The following is a 20,770-nucleotide window of genomic DNA, read 5'->3' as shown; positions in this document are numbered from 1 at the left end:
TGTGTTATTCTGTGAATAATATTTTACCGCCGCACTACCCCTTTAAACAACTGAATGAAAAAAACACCCTCCTCAACAACTGCACTGGTGACCTATCCTGGCAGGTGAGTGTTTTTCATCCTTTTTTTTTGTTTTGCAAATACAGCTAACAATGAGTACAACTTCCAGAGAGGGAAGTCCAAGAAGCAGTGTATGGATCCCCCTGCAAAAAGTTTAGGACATCATCTATCATCTGGTGCAGAGAGCCAAAATGCAAATAATTTTATGAGCAAACACTCTGGGCCAGAAAGGTGGGGAGAGGGTGGTACAGTGTGCACAATTTTGCTCAAAGCGTTGGTAAGTGAGAGCGGTCAGATAAACCTAACAATTGACTCTCAAAAAAACCCTTCCAATGAATAGAATTTTTAAAGCATACATAAGTTACATAACTTTAAATACGTAAAGCTTTACCTGAGGGTCTATCTGTCTGTGCATTGGCGGTGTTCGTGCTGGCTGCACCCCACTGATGCTAAATGATTCTGATCTTGGGGGAAGGTTTGGGTCAGATATCCTATTAGCTACTTTATGTGGCATTGCAGGGGAGCTCTGACGATTGAGACGTGATCGCTCCTCTACCTGTGCAACAGGAAAACAATCAAATAAGCTGAGAAAATTCACATTCTGTGCTCGCATTAAGGCTAAATCGCACCCTCAAACCAGGTGATAAACATTAAAAGGTCAAAAGGTACAGAAAGGAATTCTTAAATAGAAAAAGGAGAGCTTCAGAAGAAAAGTATCACAGTATCACTGTGCCTGCTATTCGCTTTATTGGACTGAAGACAGTTGATCAATGAACCAATTATAAAGCCACCGGTTTGAAAAGAGGTAGAAAGAGCCCATAATATAAGATTATACCATAATAACATACTGCATAAGTGCATCCTCCACCCACACACAGCGAAGACAAGTAGCTGTGCCCAGCACTAAGTGTATACTGTGGGAAGAGGAAGCAAATGAGATTTTCTTAATGAAAAAGTGCAGGTACTCATGGGGAGTGCTAATATTATTTAAAAAATTGGTACATTCCTAAATATTTTTACATATTAAATGTGTTGCACTGATGTATATAAATATAGATTTCATATGCTTGGGGATAGCTTATATTGCTAACAGTAAAAATATTATAAAAAGTATTATGTTGGCAAAAAATGCTAGCCTGTTTCACAACAGTGTATGAGAATACGTCCATAATATGGATCCAAAATACAGATACCGCAAGCATTGCATTCATATTTCTGTATAGCAAATATTTATTTACACCTAAAAAAATGAATGCAATACAGGCAAAGTACTGATCACATATGAATGCATCATTATGGTAATCCCTCTGTATAGACTTCAATTGGCATTTCTGTCTGCAAAATAGTAGCACATTCAGAGTGTTTAAAATATGCATATATTTTATACACCCATGTGACTCACCAAACAGATTAAGATGAGCTCTGAACACTGGTGTGAATGTGGCCTAGAATGGATAGGGGACAGTATCAGTGGTGCTGGATCGATCACATGACAAAGTTCATTGACTATAATGGGGTCTGTCAAGTTTAAGTCACAGTACAGTATGTGTTGTTTTAATGGATAAAATAGCACTGAAGGTGGCACTATTTGTCCATATGTTTGCTGAAATCTGTATTGGAGGCTCTTAACAGAACCTCTGACACAGATCCTAAAAAGGCCTTACCTGCCATACTGCTTACCTACTTGACCAAACATTGAAAAGGGTTATCCCATGTAATGGAAAAATAAAAATAAAAAAGTGGTATATGTTAGTGGTATTATATTGGCTTTAACATTGCCCATGTGAAAACATCCACTCTGTAGTGTTATTTTCATCCCTTTTAGGCTATCTTCTCACTTGGTACTGAGAAGCACAAACGGCTGTTGTTGGTTACTCGCTATTTACGCCATTTCTCTTCTCTTACTTCCCTTCACTGACCTGTATAGAAAGTAGTCCCTCACACACAGCCCTGGAGATGTGTCTCTCTCTCACTGTGTGTGTGTGTGTATATATATATATATATATATATATATATATATATATATATATATATATATATTTATGTATATATGTATATTATATATATTTATTTATTTTTATTTTATTATTATTATTTTTTTCTAAAGCACCTACTGAGAAGGCTAGCTAACAACAGTCTGTGTTCATGACTAAATACAAAAGGTGGACACAGAAATCATCAGAAAACAAGGAACCACTGGGGGCCATACCACTGACAATAATGTAAGATTTCTCATTAAAGAAACAGATTTTTCAATTAATAGCTATGGATGAAATATTTCCATACAATACACAATATTTTTCATGGGATAACCCCTTTAAGTTGTCATAAATAAATGCAGCTGGGGAGATGTTTAGTGGTGCAATGATTGGCTATTTCTTCATCTAATGAAAGCATTGTTCCAAAATACTGTGTGCTAATTTAGTATAGTCTATACAGAGGTACGCCGTAGAAAAAATGTTATACAGTATAGATTTTTAAATTCTTCTATTCTTCTATTAAAAATTCTTACATTTTCCAGTACTTATGAGCTGCTGTATGTCCTGCAGGAAGTGGAGTTTTCCTTCCAGTCTGACACAGTGCTCTCTGCTGCCAATTCTGTTCATGACAGGAACTGCCCAAAACAGTGGCAAATCCCCCTTTAAGTACCCCTTTAAGATCTCTTCTTGCACTTCAATAGAAAACATCCCTTGTTTACTTCCACCATAAAAAAAAAAATCTGTCCTGGTTGAGGTCTCAGGGGCACAGTATAAGATACAGTTCAGTTATAAGTAAAGCTCACTATATGCTTTTCACTAATGTCGTCTGAAACAAATTCTGGGGATGGGTCCAGCCATCTGTATGGGGTCTCCCAAGCTGTGACGTATGTCCATGTGTATGGTGAGGACGGGAGCCATATCTAGTCAGCCAAAAGATAGTTCATCCCCCATCTCCCTTATTGAAAAGTTGGCTAACTCCAAAGATTTTAGCTGGACATGCTGACTGTCCACCCCAAAAAATGTTGGGTAAGTTCCACTGCTTGACCCTCTGTTTTCAGGGAGACAAGTTGCTACCAGAGTTCTCTGGCATCAGCTTACCTCCCCTTTACCCAACACATGAACACACAGCCAAGCTGAACATTTATGTGAATGGGGGTATCAGGAGACATAGCCATTTAAGGTGGATGGGCACCTAAACTCTGATAGGCCGTTCTTCTGTATGGTCACCATATGGCCAGGGCAGATTTTTATGCTTCAGAAGTAAACTATGAGGTAAACACCGGAAAATCAGATGATAAGAGAATTATTAAAGTTGGAAAGGCATCAAGAAATTCAGATTCTTAAAAAAAAATAGATACTTAAAAAAAGAAGAGCCATAAGGAAATATCAGAAGTATTATACAGGACTTTACCATTACTCTTTGTCTCTTTTTAAGTTCATTAATAATAACCCCCAACACGGGTGAGTACATACACCGTTTCACCTCCGCAAGACACAGTAGCACAATTTTATTGCCGACCATGCACAACACTTCAATGAATTTATATAATATTGTGCCTGAAACATGCTTCAATAAAAGACAATACATAGATAAACACACAGCACACTTCTATGAGAAAGAGTATTGCATACAATGGACAGAGTTTCAGAAAGGATCACTATTAACCACCACCAGCCAATGACATTCAGAGACGTATGATTACAAGTGAGGGCATACTCCGCTAACTATAGTAATGGCAGTACAGGCAATAACAATTTTTCTGTTGTCTCTATATTTAGCTTAAAGCAGATAGTTGCATGAAATACCCTTAGTATAAAAGAGTGACTTCAACACTCAAGAGAGATCATCCTAGCAAGTTCTTTGGTGAATGAATGATGCTGAGTTATTGTGGCTGCATGCGCTCCTGATTTCATAGCAACAGTAACTGGCAATGAGATACTTGGCAGAATTGTGACATTACCCTACAATGTGTACAATATTACTATGTCATGAGAAATCAGATGGCTAGTGCAAGAGATTTACCCTAACCAGCCTACACCTCTCTAAACAAGTATGAGAGATAAGGCTGATGGTAACCCCACAAGTCAAGCATCACTCTGTCCAGCTTAATATGTGACGCCACATGAAGACCATGGTGTTTCATTTACTGTAAAAGTGGGCCAATAATGTGATGCAAATGTACAAGGAGTAGATATGGTGCAAGAGGAAGATGGGGTAGAAAATGGGGCAGATGTACTGCAAACAATGGGAGTAAAGGAGGTGCACAAAGTAGGGCAGATGAGCCAAACAATGCCATGCAGGAATCTCTGGATAAGCAACTTGCAACTAAAATGATATTCCATGACGGACTAGGCCAGATGACAAAGAATGAGAACTCTAACGGCAGCTTAATTGAGGGGTTGCCCATAAATCACTGGATTTAACTGTTTGACAGTTGCTATGATAATAACCACTGTGGGCAACTAAATAAAAAAAACATTCCATTTTTTAGGGTAATTCCAATTTCAATATACAAAGCATATACTAAAAAAAAAAATTTCTATTTTGTAATATACTTTCTGCATCAATTCCCAACGGTTTTTAATATCTCGGCTTGTTGTCATCCACCAGGAATGGGTCCTTATTATATCATTATTACAACTGTGTACTAGCTATGAAAACTCTGGATGCCTTGAACGACCCCTTTGAGAATAATGGGATAAGTTCTAGCAGTTTTTTTACAACACCAGAGGGAAACTGAGCCGGATGGCTGGGAACAGGGCCTAACTTCTATTGTGTGATAACAAGATTATGATCTTAAGTAGGGAATTCATTTAGGTTTTTACACCAGTTTCCGGTCATAAAAATGTAGTATATTTTCATGCATTGCTTTTGGGTGGGTTTACGCTCCACTCTCTACTTTAGAAAAATTGCACCAAGCATGGAGTAAAAGGAGCATGGCCACAATGGCACACCATATTAACTATGTTAGGGCAAATGGGTGCCAAAAAGAGAGCGATCAACTATTCGGGACCTCTTCAACTATATGTGCAAGAATAGAAAGCAACTCTATATAGTGACTCTTCCTTTATGCATTATATGGACAGTAATTCATTGGAATGGTCAACATACAATGCTAAAGTTGTGGCTACTGACAGCTTACCCAGGCGATCTTCTGATCCCTACAAAGACTTCTTTTTTTTTTTTAAAGTGATGTTCAGGTTGACCAGTATAGCACATAATTCAGCAGCGATATGTTCAAGGTACCCTAGCACTTTAGAAAATATTGCTAATCATGTTGGTGGGAACTTCTGTTTGCCATTTTTTGTCCTTAAGGCTTTTCTAATTTTTTTATTGCCATTTTACTTAGTTTAGAATTTGTCATTATTTGAGAAATGTTTAAAATGTAGCATAATTCACAGTGTGCTACAAATGAAATAAAAAAATAGTGCCTAAAAATGTCAATACAGATACTGCCAAAATATATGTTTTTAGGAGTAACTGATAAAAGATACATAAGACGAGAAACAAACTCAAAGCCGATGACTCAGAAGACAACACAACAGGACATGTAAGGGACCAAAGAATAAAGACAGCAATTAGTATGTGGTAGTACAGAGATATAGTAAAGTAACCGCTTCCAAGGGAGCTGTTAGGATTGGATGCTACATATGACTTTCATTAAGTATATCTTGAAGCCACCATAGTCAGGTATTATGAGGTTAATACATGCTTTTAACAGCAGGTATGACATTGTTAAAGATGTCCTAAAGTACCAAGATTCCCAAGACGTACACTACTCATGCATGACCTGTCCTCACGTGAAGTTACGCTGATACACAAGAAAAGCTTGTGACTATATGCCTTGTGCCTTCACAGATGCTTGGTAAATGGTTCATGCATGTATGTTTTGGTAAAGAATTGAAACCTCTCATGACCTTGGTAAATCCCGTGTCCCTGGCTGGACTACATCCTTGTGATCGGGACCCTTTAAGGGATGTTACTGATTTTCTCCCTGGTTCATTTTCTTGTGAGTTCACTTGGAGTAAGAATCTCACTTCATCATCTAGAGATTGCACTTCACTCTGTGTTGCTTGTGACCAGGGCCCTGATTTGGAAATCTGAATTGAAGGCAATATCATGGGTGGAGCTAAGTTGTCCATTTTCACACGACCTGATGCTTGCAGGTTCTGAGAATTTGGCCTAGTTGAGGGTTGCCAACTAGTAGTAGATGCATCTTTGGTGACCAGGGGCACCTGCTGCTCGATAACAGAAGTGTGCTGCTGCTTAGCTGGAAGAACAGGCGAATTACTAAGAGATCGCTGTTGAACCTGGGAGTGGGATCACACAAAATTATACTATTACAACACAACATAAAAGAAAAACTCACAATGACAAATTAGATAATTTAATGGAGCATGCACATCACATTCCTTAATGACTTTGGCATACCATGTATTTGTATGTTCATTTTACTTGGTTGAATTTCTGTTAGCAATGGTTTGTTGTAACATGCACTTTCTATTGCATTCAGGTTAGAAGTGGGTTACTATGTAATGTGACTGCCTAGACACATGGACACTAATTTATTGTATCTTTTTTTTAGCATTTTCTGAAGCCAATGCCAGGGATAGATTTAAAGGCAAACTGTCAGTGGTTTCATGCTGCCTGAACCATGGGTAGCATGAAACAGAGACAGGCTCTGTTAAAAAAAAAACAGGCCGCAATGATATGGCTTTTCAGAGAGATCATAGGTTTAAAACCTGGCAGTAGCAGGGGTAACTAATAGATGGTGGGGAGGACAGACCCACAGTGACTCCCTGCCCTGCCTGGTATGATTGATAGGCTTTTCCCTATACACAAAACAGAGACTCATCAATTAAGACTGGCAGGGCATACAGCTGCAACAAGGAACTAACCTGGTGACTAGTCAATCTGTTCCCAACGGATTTAAATCCTATGATTTCTCTAAAATACCTTAGCAAATAGGTGGTTAGTTCCACAGCATTGTAGTGAATAACGCAAGGGGAGCGACAGTAAGATTTTCAGGTGGACTCTTTCTTTTTTATCATTTTACAACTAAGGGGAAGATTTAACAAGCTGTCTTATTGTAAGAAATCTCTTTAGTGCCCAAAGCAGCCAATCACAACTCAGCTCTCATTTCTAATATTGCTCTAGGAAAATGAAAGTTGAGCTCTGAGGTAACAAGTATAACGTTTGGGTCTTTCTAAGATTAGTTAGGTCCAAATAACAGCAATTCCTTGATTTCATGGAGATTAAGTAAAAGGGATAATAATTACATGTATTTTACTTAATGGGGCTGTTTGGTTTAGAAAACCCCATTTTAAGTGTTTTTAAATATTACAGAATTCGGAGGTAACATCCCTAATCAGGACCCCCCTCTATTAGCCAGAGCAGCCAAAAACATTTTTGCTAATGCATCAAGGAGGAACCTAAACATTTTCCATAGAATTCCCTCACCTTCTTGTTGTAGGGTGACAAAGGGAATGATTTAAAGGCAGGCAGCCTCATTAAAGGGATGCTAACAATGCAGTTCATGTTCCAAACTTCTGATACTGTTAGATAGCTGTTATGTCAATGAGACAAGTGGTACCTTTCATAGATCTGTCTGCACATAACACAGAAAAATGCCTTTGTCTCTGGTGCAAAGTGTCAATTCTGAAGACCTAAGGGGTTAAATCCCTCCTTGCACCCTCTCCCACCCCTATTCCTGCTTGATTGACAGCCAGCTGCAAGCTGAACCCTGCTTCCAAATCTCCCACCTGTGACAACTAGTATATACAACAACAAAATTTGGAAACAGGGCTCAGCACTGAAAGCTGACTGTTAATCAAGCAGAAATAGGGCTGGGTGGGGGAGCAAGGAGGAGTTACAGCACTTCAACTTAGAAACACCCCAGACACTTTGTCCTCAAAGAACCACACCCCCTTTATTTTTTATTGGCTTCCTGGCTGCAGACTCGCCCACTCAGGGATGATCGCTTTACCGCAGCACAGCGTTATTTTGTTGCTCCGATGCTGTTCAAATGCCAATGGCACCCACATCTTCTGAGGCTGGAAGTCAGTGTCTTTAATGCATCTCTAGGAGAGCACTCACAGAGATGCATTGAAGACACTGATTTCTGGTCTTCAAAAGCGCTGGAGAATCAAGAAAATCAGACGAGATGTGACGTAGGTGCCAATGGGATCCGAACGGTGTTGGAGCACCGAAATAACGCTGCAATATGGGAAAGCCATCTTCTTACATGTGAGTCTGCAGCCAGGGAGCAAATAAAAAGAGAAGGGGGAGTGCTTGAACAACGAGCATTTCTGTACTTCATCTTCAAAACAGTCATAAGAATATACTGCATTTAAAGTAAGTATTCCATTATTGTATTTTTTCTTTTACAAGTACACATATTATTGCCTTAACTTTTGCTAAGTGATTATAAAATGGAGGGGGTGATTTTAAGGGCAAAGTGACAGGGAGCTAAATCCAAAATATATAAATCTTGGTCTTATGACACTACAAAACATTTAAACAACTAACAGTTCATACAACATATAGGAGGACTCCCAAATAAAACAATAAAAGATTTGCAATGTAAAACAGTGCCCTCCACAGGCTTAACATTAGTAAATCAAAAACAATTGAAAGTCAAACAATTCAAAAGTACACATAAACCTGGTGCATTGATCATAAATGAAGTGAAGGGTTCCTGGCCTCATATAAACTTAAGTGGACGGCAGCAGTTTCTAGATAATACAGCCACCATACCTCTTTTGCCCATGCAGGTTTCTCGGCAGGGTTCAGTCCCTCCTTGTAATGATATAGGGGCTTCTTGTCGGATGGTCTCTGCTCCTGTTGCCGCTGCTGCTGCTGTTGCTGTTGTTGCTGTTGCTGCAGAGAGACTAAATAGTCTCGCTCCTGCTGCAATTGTCTTTGTAGTCTTTCTGCTTGCCTTTGTTCTTCTAGCTGTTTGCGTTTATATTCCTTTAGGAAAATCAACAAAGACAGACAAGTTACAAAATAGTCTACAATACTAATAATATTAAGGAGTTATGAGTGATGTCTGCAGAAAGGGAGGGAACATTCAAAGCACCAAAAAGGTTTCTTACACATACCGTAGTGAAGGTGATTTAAGCCTAGTATGTCACTATGAAAGACAGTTCCTCAAACAAAAGATCTGCATCAAAAACCTCTAAGGGCCGTATTACACGGGATGATTATCGTTCGAAAAATCATTAGATTGTTTGGATTTAAACGACAATCGTTTCTTCAAATAGCAGCCAAATAAAAACGACCAACGAGAAATTGTCGGTTGTTTGCAAATCATTCGGTGTAATAAGTCATAGCTGAAATGTACGCAATAGCGACGACAAAACGACCGCAAGAATGGTCATAAGTAACGATCATCAATCCGTGTAATTGGGCAAACTATTTCGGGTCGGTTGCCATAGCGGTTGTTTGAGATCGTTAATCATCAAAAAAAAAAAATCGCATGGTGTAATAGTAGCCTCAGTCTTACGGATTTCAACAAAACCATGGCATTAAACCCAGCACCAGCGCCCAGCAATTCTGATGGTGGTCCATGCTTACAGACATAACCTAATGACCTGTCTGACTGGCATATCCTTACATTACATATCATGCAGAACCACCCTTTAACATTTCTACGAGTAATCCTACATAAGCATTAGCAAATATTGCTTGTGATTTACCACTAACTACTGGGCCGTATCTGCACTTCCCAATGTATGAAGGTGCAAGTGCACCTATTAGCAATAAATCAAGAGTGCTACCCATAGTGGATAACAATGTGAATAAAATCAGTACAGGCAACATCTGCTATAGTATGAAAAATTAATCAAGTAGCCTACAATTAAAGGGATTTCCTGTTACTCCGGCAATAAGTTGTTCAGCAGAACTATCACAGCCAGCTCTATTCTAAGAATTGAGAATTTGGCCAGAAGCTTCTGTCTCTGTACACTGTGTACAGGCTATTCACTTTAATAGGAGCTGAACTGCAGTAAGATGGCATGAGCACTGCACATTGTACAGAACCATTTGTGTTTAACCCCTGTGAAACCCCTGTGTTTCACAGTGTAAACCCAGCTACGGTGATTCTACCAACAACCAATGGGCAGGGAGCTGTGTGACAGCACCCCTCTGATCAGATGGTCTAAGCTGAAGGTGGTGCAACAACACGTGTAGATGAAAAGCCTCATACAACATTAAGTGCACAGTTGAACAAAATATAAATATATAGGGGGGCATTTATCAACATGGTATATGAACATGGTATAAAGTGAAACTGGCTCTGTTGCCCCTAGCAACCAACCAGATTCCACCTTTCATTTTCCAAAAAGTCTGTGAGGAATGAAAAGTGGAATCTGATTGGTTGCTAGGGGCAACTGAGCTAGTTTCACTTTACACCATGTTTGATAAATCTCCTCCATAATGCTTATCCTGGTAATCATAAACTACATGTAAACTGTGAGATTACAGTAAGGTCGGCTAGATGCATTAGACAGCTGTCTGCTCTAGGTTAAGTAGTCCCCCGATGCCATGCATGCTTGGCCTACCCCAGAATACATTTGTTCAGAATGGCAACACTGGCAGCACCTTATCTACCGTCAGAGCATGTTCAAAAGCTAGACCCTTCTCCCCCCCCCCCCCCCAAATATGGCACCTGGAGCAATTTAGGGGGTCTCGATACACATTAGATGGTCAGCTGGTCATGTCAAAATCTGTGATTCAATCATGTCATATGTGTCAAAAATTCTGCTGAATATCTGTATCATCCTTGCTGACAAACTATGACATTACATTTTCTGAAATAGGATTAAAAACAGAAATGACACGGCAGTCTAACAGAATGTCACAAAATCCAGCAAATGTTTCTTTAGCGGGTCACATACATTAAATATCTGACAGTGTAAGCTGACTATATAAAGCAATGCAGACAGCCCAATTGCCTGCAGATAGCTTTTCTTAAAGGGGTTGTCCAGTGAAAATTTACTTCTATTTAAAAATCTCAAGTCATCCCATACTTATCAAAAGGACGCTGGTTGACCTCAGGGAGATCAACCAAAACACCGCAGAGACACGATCACATGTCTCAACGTCAGTGTATTCTAGAACATTGCCCCCTGGGAAATCAAGTATGCAAAAGAACACTGCAGAGACACCATCACGTGTCTCGACGTCAGTGAACTAGCCAGACCTTCCTCCGGGAAGGAACAACCAAGCCAAGGAATGTCTCCAATTAAGGAAACCACCTAAGCAAGGCATCCATCCACAGACAGCTGTTTCAGGGTTTTTTGCCCCTTATCAGTGTGGAGTAGGTTTCTGGCTAGTGGGAGCAATGACTAGTAAGTGCATGCACACTACTCCACACTAATGAGGGGCAAAACCCCCGAAACAGCTGTCTGTGGATGGATACCTTGCTTGGGTGGTTTCCTTGACTGGAGACATTCCCTGGCTTGGTTGTTCCTTCCCGGAGGAAGGTCTGGCTAGTTCACTGACGTCGAGACACGTGATGGTGTCTCTGCAGTGTTGTTTTGCATCCCATACTTATCAGCTGCTGTATGTCCTGCAGGAAATGGTGTTTTTTTTTCTGACACAGTGCTCTCTGCTGACAACTCTGTCCATAACAGGAACTATCCAGAGCAGGAGAGGTTTTCTATGGAAGTTTGCTGCTGCTCTGGGCAGTTTCTGTCGGCAAAGAGCACTGTGTCAGAAATGGAAACAACATTTCCTGTGGGACATACAGCAGCTCATAAGTAAAGAATGACTTTAGATTTTTAAATAGAAGTTACAAATCTATATAACTTTCTAAAACCAGTTTATTTGGAGAAAAAGATTTTTGCTGGATAACCCCTTTAAGGTATGTATACACCTTCAATAGAGGTGTGAGGTGGAGGACCAGTGGATTGGGACCTGTGTTATATACTGGTAACATATTTCATCATCCATGTGTACCTTTTATATGTAGTCGATTCTTATCGGCGTACTATAGCAACAAGCACTAGCACTTTTTTACTCATGCACTTTATGCTGGATGAATTATAGTATACAGTTGATAATGTGATATATATGGATGCACTGGAACTTTCAATAACTTGTCCCAACAGCGTGGTCTCCCACCTCCCCAGGTCTTGTTTTTTTATGTTGTTTTTCTGTGATTGATTCAATAAACATTATTTTGACATTTAGTCATGAATCTGTTTTTGATTGGGGTTCCCCAGATAGTATTTTCGGTGTAGTCCACTTACAGATGATGCTGGTGGAGACTCAGGTGGCCCCCATACGCTTAATAAGGACATCAGTATTTAAAGTTTATAGAGATCTTTAGATGGAACAAGGAAAGGGAACAGGTTAAGGCGTCCATACATCTTTGATTAAAGTTTATGAAGATGGACAATTTCAACCAAAGCAATGGTTTATCGTCGGAAATTGTACAATGGATGATCGTTTTGGCCCCTTGATGACAGACTGTCATCATCTGCCAAAAAAAAAAATCGGTGGTGTTGAAAATTTTTGGCCACTAGTTGGACACAAAAATGTTACGGAAGGATCTTTTGTTTGTGAACAATCTTTGGGGGAAAATATTCCTAGAAAGATTGTTCATCCTTCATCGAATCTGGCTGATCATGTATAGGTAGTGCGCGCAGCCTAATTGCCAATATGGACTAAAATGTATATGGCCATGTCTATGAAGAAATCATCCAACAGAGAATTGCTTGTACAACGGTTCTTTAACCATCAACTCCCTTTGCTGAGGGTGTCATTATTGCTGTTGCCGATGGGTTTCCATAGCAGCTGGGGGCCTTGTGAAGGTCCCCAAGCCTGCTATGGGTGTCTAGATACGCAGCCGTGGCTGATGCATGGCTCGGTACATTGCACTTCACAAGAGTAGTATTGCAGTCTATTATAGCAGAGATCTACTGATCACTGTCAAAGTAAACTTACAAAAACACACACGTCCCCCTAAAAAATACATTTTTTCTTTTTCTACATAAAACGGACAATGAATAGCCCATGAATCTAAACATGGGCATTTACATGTAGGCATAAGGGTGTTAGGAGAGACAACGGTACACAGCCATGGCTTTTGTAGCTCAGGGGAACGCCCCTTAGGTTTTATCTCCAAATTTGCATAAAATATAAGGCTTATATCTGGAGTGACAGATTAAAGAACAGACTGTGATTGAATACAGCAGAACTACGGTACATGGATAAAGGTACTGTATTATACTTTTTTCTGTGATCACTATTTCTACTATTCATTTATTAGTTTAAACCTTGACCTTTTTTTGTTTGCACATTGATATTGTTTTAGGATAAGGCATATGATCACACAGTCCCAGATTCTCAACTACTTTCCATTGCTACTGAATAGTATGTGCAGGTTAAAAAACATCTCCTGTGGCCACACGCTGAATTCAGGACGTCACAAATACAGACAGATAAACATGCAGATGTCATGCAGTAGGTCATGAGGGTGGCATGATTGACAAACACTTGCTGTCATGCACACACATGATGGAGTGGACATGCTACAGCAGGACGCACGTTCATTACCAGAAGCAGAGCTTGTTCCTGCAGTAATTGCTGCTGCAAGATCTCTAACTGCCTCTGCTCCTCCTCTAGCTGTCGCCTGATGTACTCCTTACCGTGTCCAAGAGAGAAAGAGGTAAGAAAGCTAGAGGTTAGGGAAATAGGACATCAGATACATGAACAGAAACCATATAAATTAGTAAGAGCTAAGATGAGCAGTATAGAGGTACCCAAATAAACCGGATAGAAGGGTTAGCTTCATCTCAGATACAGGTGCAACAACTTGACTAGAGCCTAACGTTCTGAAAATACTGTAAGGAGGCTTTGCCTCTTCTATATTTATGGATAAGGTTGTGTCTTCCTGGGTCATTGCATTATTCTTCTTACATCCAGATGTAATCTCCTCTGTAGATATAAAGGGTCTAAACTGCTCTTACAAGTTTCATGTAAACATTCATAATCTTCTGTTTTGGATCTTTTTCATTGGCCATACCCGAGGCTGCAGCGACAAAAATTTACGAAAAACATGATGACACAGGCACAAGAGCTGTGCCCGGGCCATCTGCGGAGGGACCCAGCTGTCAGTGATAGCCAGGGACTCGCCGCAAGTTAACCCTATAGATGCTGCGGTCACTACGACCGCAGCATCTATAGGGCTTTAGGCTTCAGACGGAATTCTCCCTTTACAGAGGGAGAATTCTCTGTCTAGTAGCTATTGGGGCTCTGCTATGTGATCTGCCCCCTCTCCTCTCTCCCCTGTCTCTGTTACAAGCTTCTAACAGCAACATGGGACAGAGGAGAGGGGGAAAAGCTAGGGACTTCAACTTATGAGATCATTATGATCCTATAAGCTGCAGTCCTAAAACGTCCTGGGCATTGAGGCATCAATGACACATGGTCTTGAAAGGGTTAACTAACACTAAACCTAAGACTTAAAGGGAGCCTTTCACATGTTAAACAAGCTGTCTGAACTGCCATCATCATGTTACAGAGTTGTGGGAAAAGATACAGTATAACTTATTTGATTCATAGAAACCCCTACTTATTCTGGTCTAAGGAGCCCAGTGGGCGGCCCTAAACAGTGACTGACATCTATCTTTGTAGAGTAGAACCACCCACTAGACTCCTAAGCCCAAAATGAGCAAGGAGTTCAATCAGTAATTTATACATTTTACACTAAACTATATCACAATCTGCTCAGCTTCTCGTGATCTATATTATGATGCTGGTAGACCAAGCAGCATTGTTACATTTTAGGCCTCTTTGTCTAAAAACTGGCATAAAAAATTCCTGTCTTCTAGAAATCTTGCAAAGAACAAGGGGATTCATTTTAGCTGACAGACAACCAAGGTGACAGTGCATAGTTAAGGAGGCAGGTTTAACAATATTTGTCTCCTCATGCTTTTGCAGCCAACTGCCTTATAACCAGAGACAAGATTGTAAGGAGGAGAAGGAGGAAAGGGACACCAATAGGAAATTTCTTTCAAGATATAATTGCTACATGAGACTAAATGGGATTAAAGGAGCTGAAGGTTTTATGTAGGAATTGCTAGGATATTTTTCGATATTGGGGGGGGGGGGGGGGAGGAGTATTTTTAATGTACCTTTCAAGTGCCTACAAGTTGTCAGAGATCTATTTGTGTTACCTGGATTTGTCACTTACATTCAGTACATATCAGTACATATCCAGTGTAACTATCATTTGTAAAAACTACTGACATGTCACCGTGACATGTCAGAAGTCTGGATTGGTCAAGGTCCAGGTGCTGAGGACCCCGCTGATATCTAGAACGAAGGGGCCTAAGTGCCAAGCAGCATCTTCATCTCAGCTATACGGAGATGAATTCCGTAGCCTACTAATATAGGCAGTCTACAGAATTAAAATGGGAGCCTATGGAACTTCTGGCTAGAAGGCTCCATTATAATTCAGTATATACTGCAGTTATAGCGGAGATAAAGGGGCAAAGTGCATGCTGCTGTTCGCTTCTGCCCCTTCGTTCTAGTGATTGGTGGGGGTCTCAGCACCCAGACCCCCACCGATACGCACATCTCCCATGTCGCTATGTCAGAAGTTTTTACAAATGATAGATACACTTTAAAGGCCATAAGAATACTGAGTACTGCGTCACACACCGGAATGGAGTGGCAGTAATGTGTGTGCTCTGGATGAGTATAACACATGATACATTTCTTTTAGTGCCAAGCACAGTGAACACAGCAGTAGTACACACAGGTGACTGCAGCCCCATTCAGGTGGGGGACAAGGGTTCCCCCAGTGATCATACATTTATCAGCTCTTTTTTGGAGTGATAAATATTATTTATGGGGCATCTCCTATAAATAAACAAATAAAATAAACACACAGTTCAACATATCCATGAATGTAGGGTAGCAGCTGTTGTATTAATGAAAGCATTAAGGGTCTGATCATTTGTCATCAGGCTGCCCCCTAGAGATTTGAAAAAATAGGAAGTTTTAAATTCATGTTTATCTCATGTGAATATAAACAATTTAAACACATAAAACCTTCTCGTGTTCAGCCCTTCTTCGCTCCTCCTCTCTGCGCATTTGCTCCTCGTAGCGCCGGCGCTGGTCTCTTTCCTGTTGTTTCCTCATCTCTTTTTCTCGCCTCTGTTGCTAGAGAAAACAAAAATGATGTTCAACTAATGTCAGTTCACAACAGAAAGAAAAGTGGTAAGCCCTCTGTATCATTTTATCCTATAAATCATCACCCTTATCACTGCTTGTGTCTGTAAAGCCACAAACTTACAGAAAAGAGTGAAGCAATACACTGTCACACTGTTTAAAGATATACTATTAGCTTCCATTTTAAAGAATTTTAGTTACATATTTTAGTTCCTAGTTCTACTTAGTAATATGTCAAATATAAGTTTATAAAAATATAAAATGGTTATCCCCATTCTGAATACAATAGTATGAACAATAATGTGGCTTATCCAAGCACGCTGGGAATTGTACTTTTGCAACAGCTGGAGGGCCGCATGTTTGATATATGTGCCTTATGGGAATGTTAAAGCTGTAACCCACTTATCCTAGCACCAACTTATATGACAGTGTAAAATATTACATAAGCACACATTACATGATGTGGACAGCCAAACATCACATTCATACTTTCTTGACCATATGAATTAGTAGGAATTTGGTACACCTAATCATCCTTAAGAGTAGGTATGCACAACATCAGTGCCAAGACTGAGCAAAATCCAGCCAAGAAGATAGTAAACAAAAAAAAAACAAAAAAAAAAAAAAAAAAAGAGTCCCTCTCCCTCGTCGCCCACAGATATGTACAAAAAAGGATCAACTCTGTATATAGAAATGATAAAGATATCATTCATTCAAGCATACAAAACAATCAGAAACAGAGTATGTGCTTCAAAGCGTCCTTATGAATATGAGGAGGAGCTGTAATATCTGGTGAGAGGCTGTGTGATGCCACAAGGTTGTAATATGGTGAAGTGGCCACCGGAGGGCAGTGCTGTGTTAAATTAAGACAAGTGACTGCATGTGGCAAACTTTATGATTAATATCAGATGCAATAAAGCCGTTCCCCAAATCCATCTTTAATTACTAGAACTCATCATGTAAGTACAATGTGAATCTGGACCAGAAGAAGGAAGGAAGGGAATGAAGATTAGCAGTTTTACAGGCAGTCATTATATGACAGGCTAATGGCACCTTCTTATTAAAAGACACTGACTCCTAGGAGTGAATGATTTACAGGCAGGTTCTTTATATATAAAAGTAACTATGGCATCTGCTACAAAGCTAGACATCCTAAACATATACACCCATCAAGCAATGGGCATGTGAGCATCAGAACTAGACCACAATACAATGGAAGAATAGCTGGGTGCATATGCATCACTTATCTGGGCACCAGGATGCACTATCGTATTAAGGCAGCAGCATTATAAAGCTCTGGGCACTGTTGTGCTGAAGCCTTGGGTCTAGAAATTCATATAGATGGTACTTTGAAACAGTACACCGGACAAAGCATTGCACACTGCTAGGGTGGGTTCACACTGAGAAATCCACGCTGAGAAGTTTCCGCGAATTTCGTTGCTCGCCCCCCACAAGTATCTCCATCTGTGCCATAGACTCCACTCTATGGTCGGGCAAACTTCGCCGTCCACTGAAAGAATTGACATGTCCATTCTTTCAGCGGACGGCGGGATCCGCCTGTGCATAGAATGGAGTATATGGCACAGATGGACATGCGCTTGACCGTGGGAACGTCTCCGCGTGGATTCCTCAGTGTGAACCTACCTTTAAACCTAAATCGGTTGTAAAGGGGTACAAAGCTTCCAGGGGGCTAAACACACACACTAATGATACATGCCCACTATAAAGAGGTAGATGCAGCTATCCAGTGTTTCTTACATTGAAAAAGACCACTTAGTCCATCTAGGCTGCCCTTTTAGTATTTTCCTTGCTTATATTCGGTTATTGTAGATTTACCAACCATATCTGCTGGAACTTTGTTCCAAGAATCTACTACTCTTTCAGTAACGTATTATTTTCTAACCTCTGACTGTGTCCTCTTACTCTTGAGTTCAGGTTCTTTCTAAAAACACTTCCCTTCTGAATCTTATTTAGAGCTTTATTCATTTGCAGCTGATGCAAAGATATCCTCCTCAATGACATGGAAAATAAGTAGCCCTCTCAATTATGTGCATGAGCCCAGTAGTCCAGGATATTCATGAGAAGCAAAAAAACTCCACCCACCAGCTGCTGATTAGCATTTATCTATCCATGCTGTATATAGGTAGGGAAATTTTAATCAGTAGCTGGGGGCAGGGGGAGTGGTGTGGCAAGAATCATATTCTCCTGCATATTAAGAGAACGGCGGAACAGAATAATGTAAGTAATACACCAATCTGTTCAGCATTTCTGTCACTAGTTTATGCTGCCCTCATTTAAGGCAGCATAAACCTAGTGACAGTTTCCCTTTAACGTGTCACTATAATAAAAAAAAAAAATACATATACTTTGACACACCATAGAGACATGTCAAACGTTTTGACTGGTTGGAGTCTGGGTGCTGAGAGCCCCTCACTGATCTCTAGAATATGATCAACTGCAAATTATGTTAAGTGGACGGGGCCTCGCGGCATTAACGCACTTAGCCCCGCCCACAATGCCACAGTTGGTCCCTCCCCCTCACCAACCATTGGAACAGCCTGGCCTAAAGGTCTAGGCCCCACCCAATCTAGGTCGGCCCACCAATGGCCACCAAGGGGGTGGGGTCAACTGTGTGTTGTGGGTGGGGCTATGTGGCGCTATTGCCGCGAGGCTCCGCCCACCTAACACAATCTGCAGTTCATAAAAGATCACTTTTTACTTAAACAAGCACCATGACGTATGATATAAAATAAGGTGTGAAAACTGCTAAATTTACCCATTACCCCTGTGTAGAGATGTCAGAATGCACAAAAGGGGGTGACAGAGTCACTTTAAAGCATCTTTTGCCAACAACTTGGTACCAGATACAACATGACTTCTTCAGAGGTCTTGTGGTTCCATGCTTCAACAGGGCAACACCAGTGGCATCTACACAATAATAGGCAGGCGGTTTATATCAACTCCAAAATGTAAATGGCCACAGTAATCGAATGCTGCTGGTACAGTATCTTACCACATTTGAACCTTTGACATAGGCATTCCACACTCATCAAGTGGAATCATGTGGGAGATTGTAGCAACAAATCTTCATTTCCACTGCAAGGTCACTACAAATTTAGTCATGGGCTGTCCTGTGTATTATACAAATATGATGGGTCCTCCAGAAAGAGAACTGCTCAGAGATTGCTTCCCTCTAATAGACGGGGATTCCCATTCAATAGTGCTATTACACATGCACTAGTGGAGCATTTACACAGACAGATTTATCTGACAGATTTTGGAAGCCAAAGCCAGGAACACACTATAAACAGGGAGCAGGTCATAAAAGAAAGACTGAGATTTCTCCTCTTTTCAAATCCAGTACTGGCTTTGGCTTCCAAAATCTGTCAGATAAATCTGTCTGTGTAAACGCACCATAAGGGGCCACGGGTAGTGGTTGCAGCTGCTGATGTACATGCACATTTACTCTAAATAAGTACTCTAAAATAAATATTTTTTTACCTAGACATCTCCTTAAAAATGGCATTAAATAACTACTTTAGTAACAATCCCTTGGTAATGCCTGGAGGGCAGGAGCAGGGAATCTGACTTCCCTGTCACTACCCTGATGCATTACACATACAGCTCCTACTCATGACCTAGTTGAGATCAGACCTTTTAAAGAACTGCATTAAAAGTTAAAGAACATCCAAAGTGGAGTTCTATGTCGTGTGCCAATAAATGAAACACAATCAGGAAGATGTGAATGCAACAACCACAAATGCTTACAAGTCATAAAAGACCATATAAAAAGCCGAGAGGTACTGGCAGCTTATGAATGATGCATGTATAAAGATCGATTGATGGCTCCAACAAAAGTGTTCAATGCAGAGAGTTGAGGGAAAAGAACCAAAATAGTGGAGAGGAGCCAGGTAATAAAATGTCAGCATGAATCAGGGTATTTCCTACACATGCTTTCTGCGGAGAACACCAGCCTTGTATATTACCAAGCACACTGGTACCTATCTACCTTGTATTTTTCAGTCCTATAACTGCCTCAATAAAAAGGGAATCATTTTCCTTTTCAAGGATGCTTGGACTATAAATGCAGCATATATAGGACAGTCATAGAAAGACGAATGGCTCTCCATTACCAAGGGGACAGCAGCAGTAAGAAGTTACCCAACAGGCTGGGATTGTCCATACACATACCATACAAAGAGTTGTTTAGGTGTTAAAAATAAAGCACTCAAGTGTGCATTGTGACATAACACATGGTCACAGGACTGCTGTATAAACCCCAGGTTGCAGGAAAATACCTGAGAGCGGGGTCCAAATATAGAGAGGCAGTTTGACACTTTCTGGTAAGTTCAGCTTTGTTTTACAGAAGGATAACAAAAAAACAAAAAATTAATGCATATTGCAAACTTGCTTTATATCCTGTTGATTTAGATTTTAAAAGTTATAACAGCAGTGACGCTTTAAAGTTTGCAATATGCATTACAGAGACTACAGGCCACTGATAACCCAACGTTTCAGCAGCACCGCCATACATCAGAGTCTAA

General features: G+C 40.3%; 1 protein-coding gene across 15 annotated transcripts in view; it reads right to left on the bottom strand.

The window, feature by feature from the left end:
* The window catches only part of TNIK (TRAF2 and NCK interacting kinase), a 214,578-nt gene that overhangs the window by 46,199 nt on the left and 147,609 nt on the right, over nucleotides 1–20,770 (bottom strand). For 4 of the 15 annotated variants that reach the window (XM_069975189.1, XM_069975192.1, XM_069975197.1 and 1 more), the window contains exons 13-18: nucleotides 16,107–16,217; nucleotides 13,605–13,691; nucleotides 8,796–9,011; nucleotides 5,957–6,349; nucleotides 908–973; nucleotides 451–615 (exon numbers count right to left, since the gene is read on the bottom strand). In XM_069975189.1, coding sequence (XP_069831290.1) covers nucleotides 451–615; nucleotides 908–973; nucleotides 5,957–6,349; nucleotides 8,796–9,011; nucleotides 13,605–13,691; nucleotides 16,107–16,217 — 1,038 coding nt within the window. The remainder of the gene's footprint in view (nucleotides 1–450; nucleotides 616–907; nucleotides 974–5,956; nucleotides 6,350–8,795; nucleotides 9,012–13,604; nucleotides 13,692–16,106; nucleotides 16,218–20,770) is intronic. The other 11 variants (XM_069975191.1, XM_069975196.1, XM_069975198.1 and 8 more) reach the window with 7 other exon arrangements.

The sequence above is a fragment of the Dendropsophus ebraccatus genome, chromosome 6 (assembly GCF_027789765.1).
Source record: "Dendropsophus ebraccatus isolate aDenEbr1 chromosome 6, aDenEbr1.pat, whole genome shotgun sequence".
In the NCBI taxonomy this organism is placed as follows: domain Eukaryota; kingdom Metazoa; phylum Chordata; class Amphibia; order Anura; family Hylidae; genus Dendropsophus; species Dendropsophus ebraccatus.
This window is presented reverse-complemented; position numbering and strand designations above follow the sequence as displayed.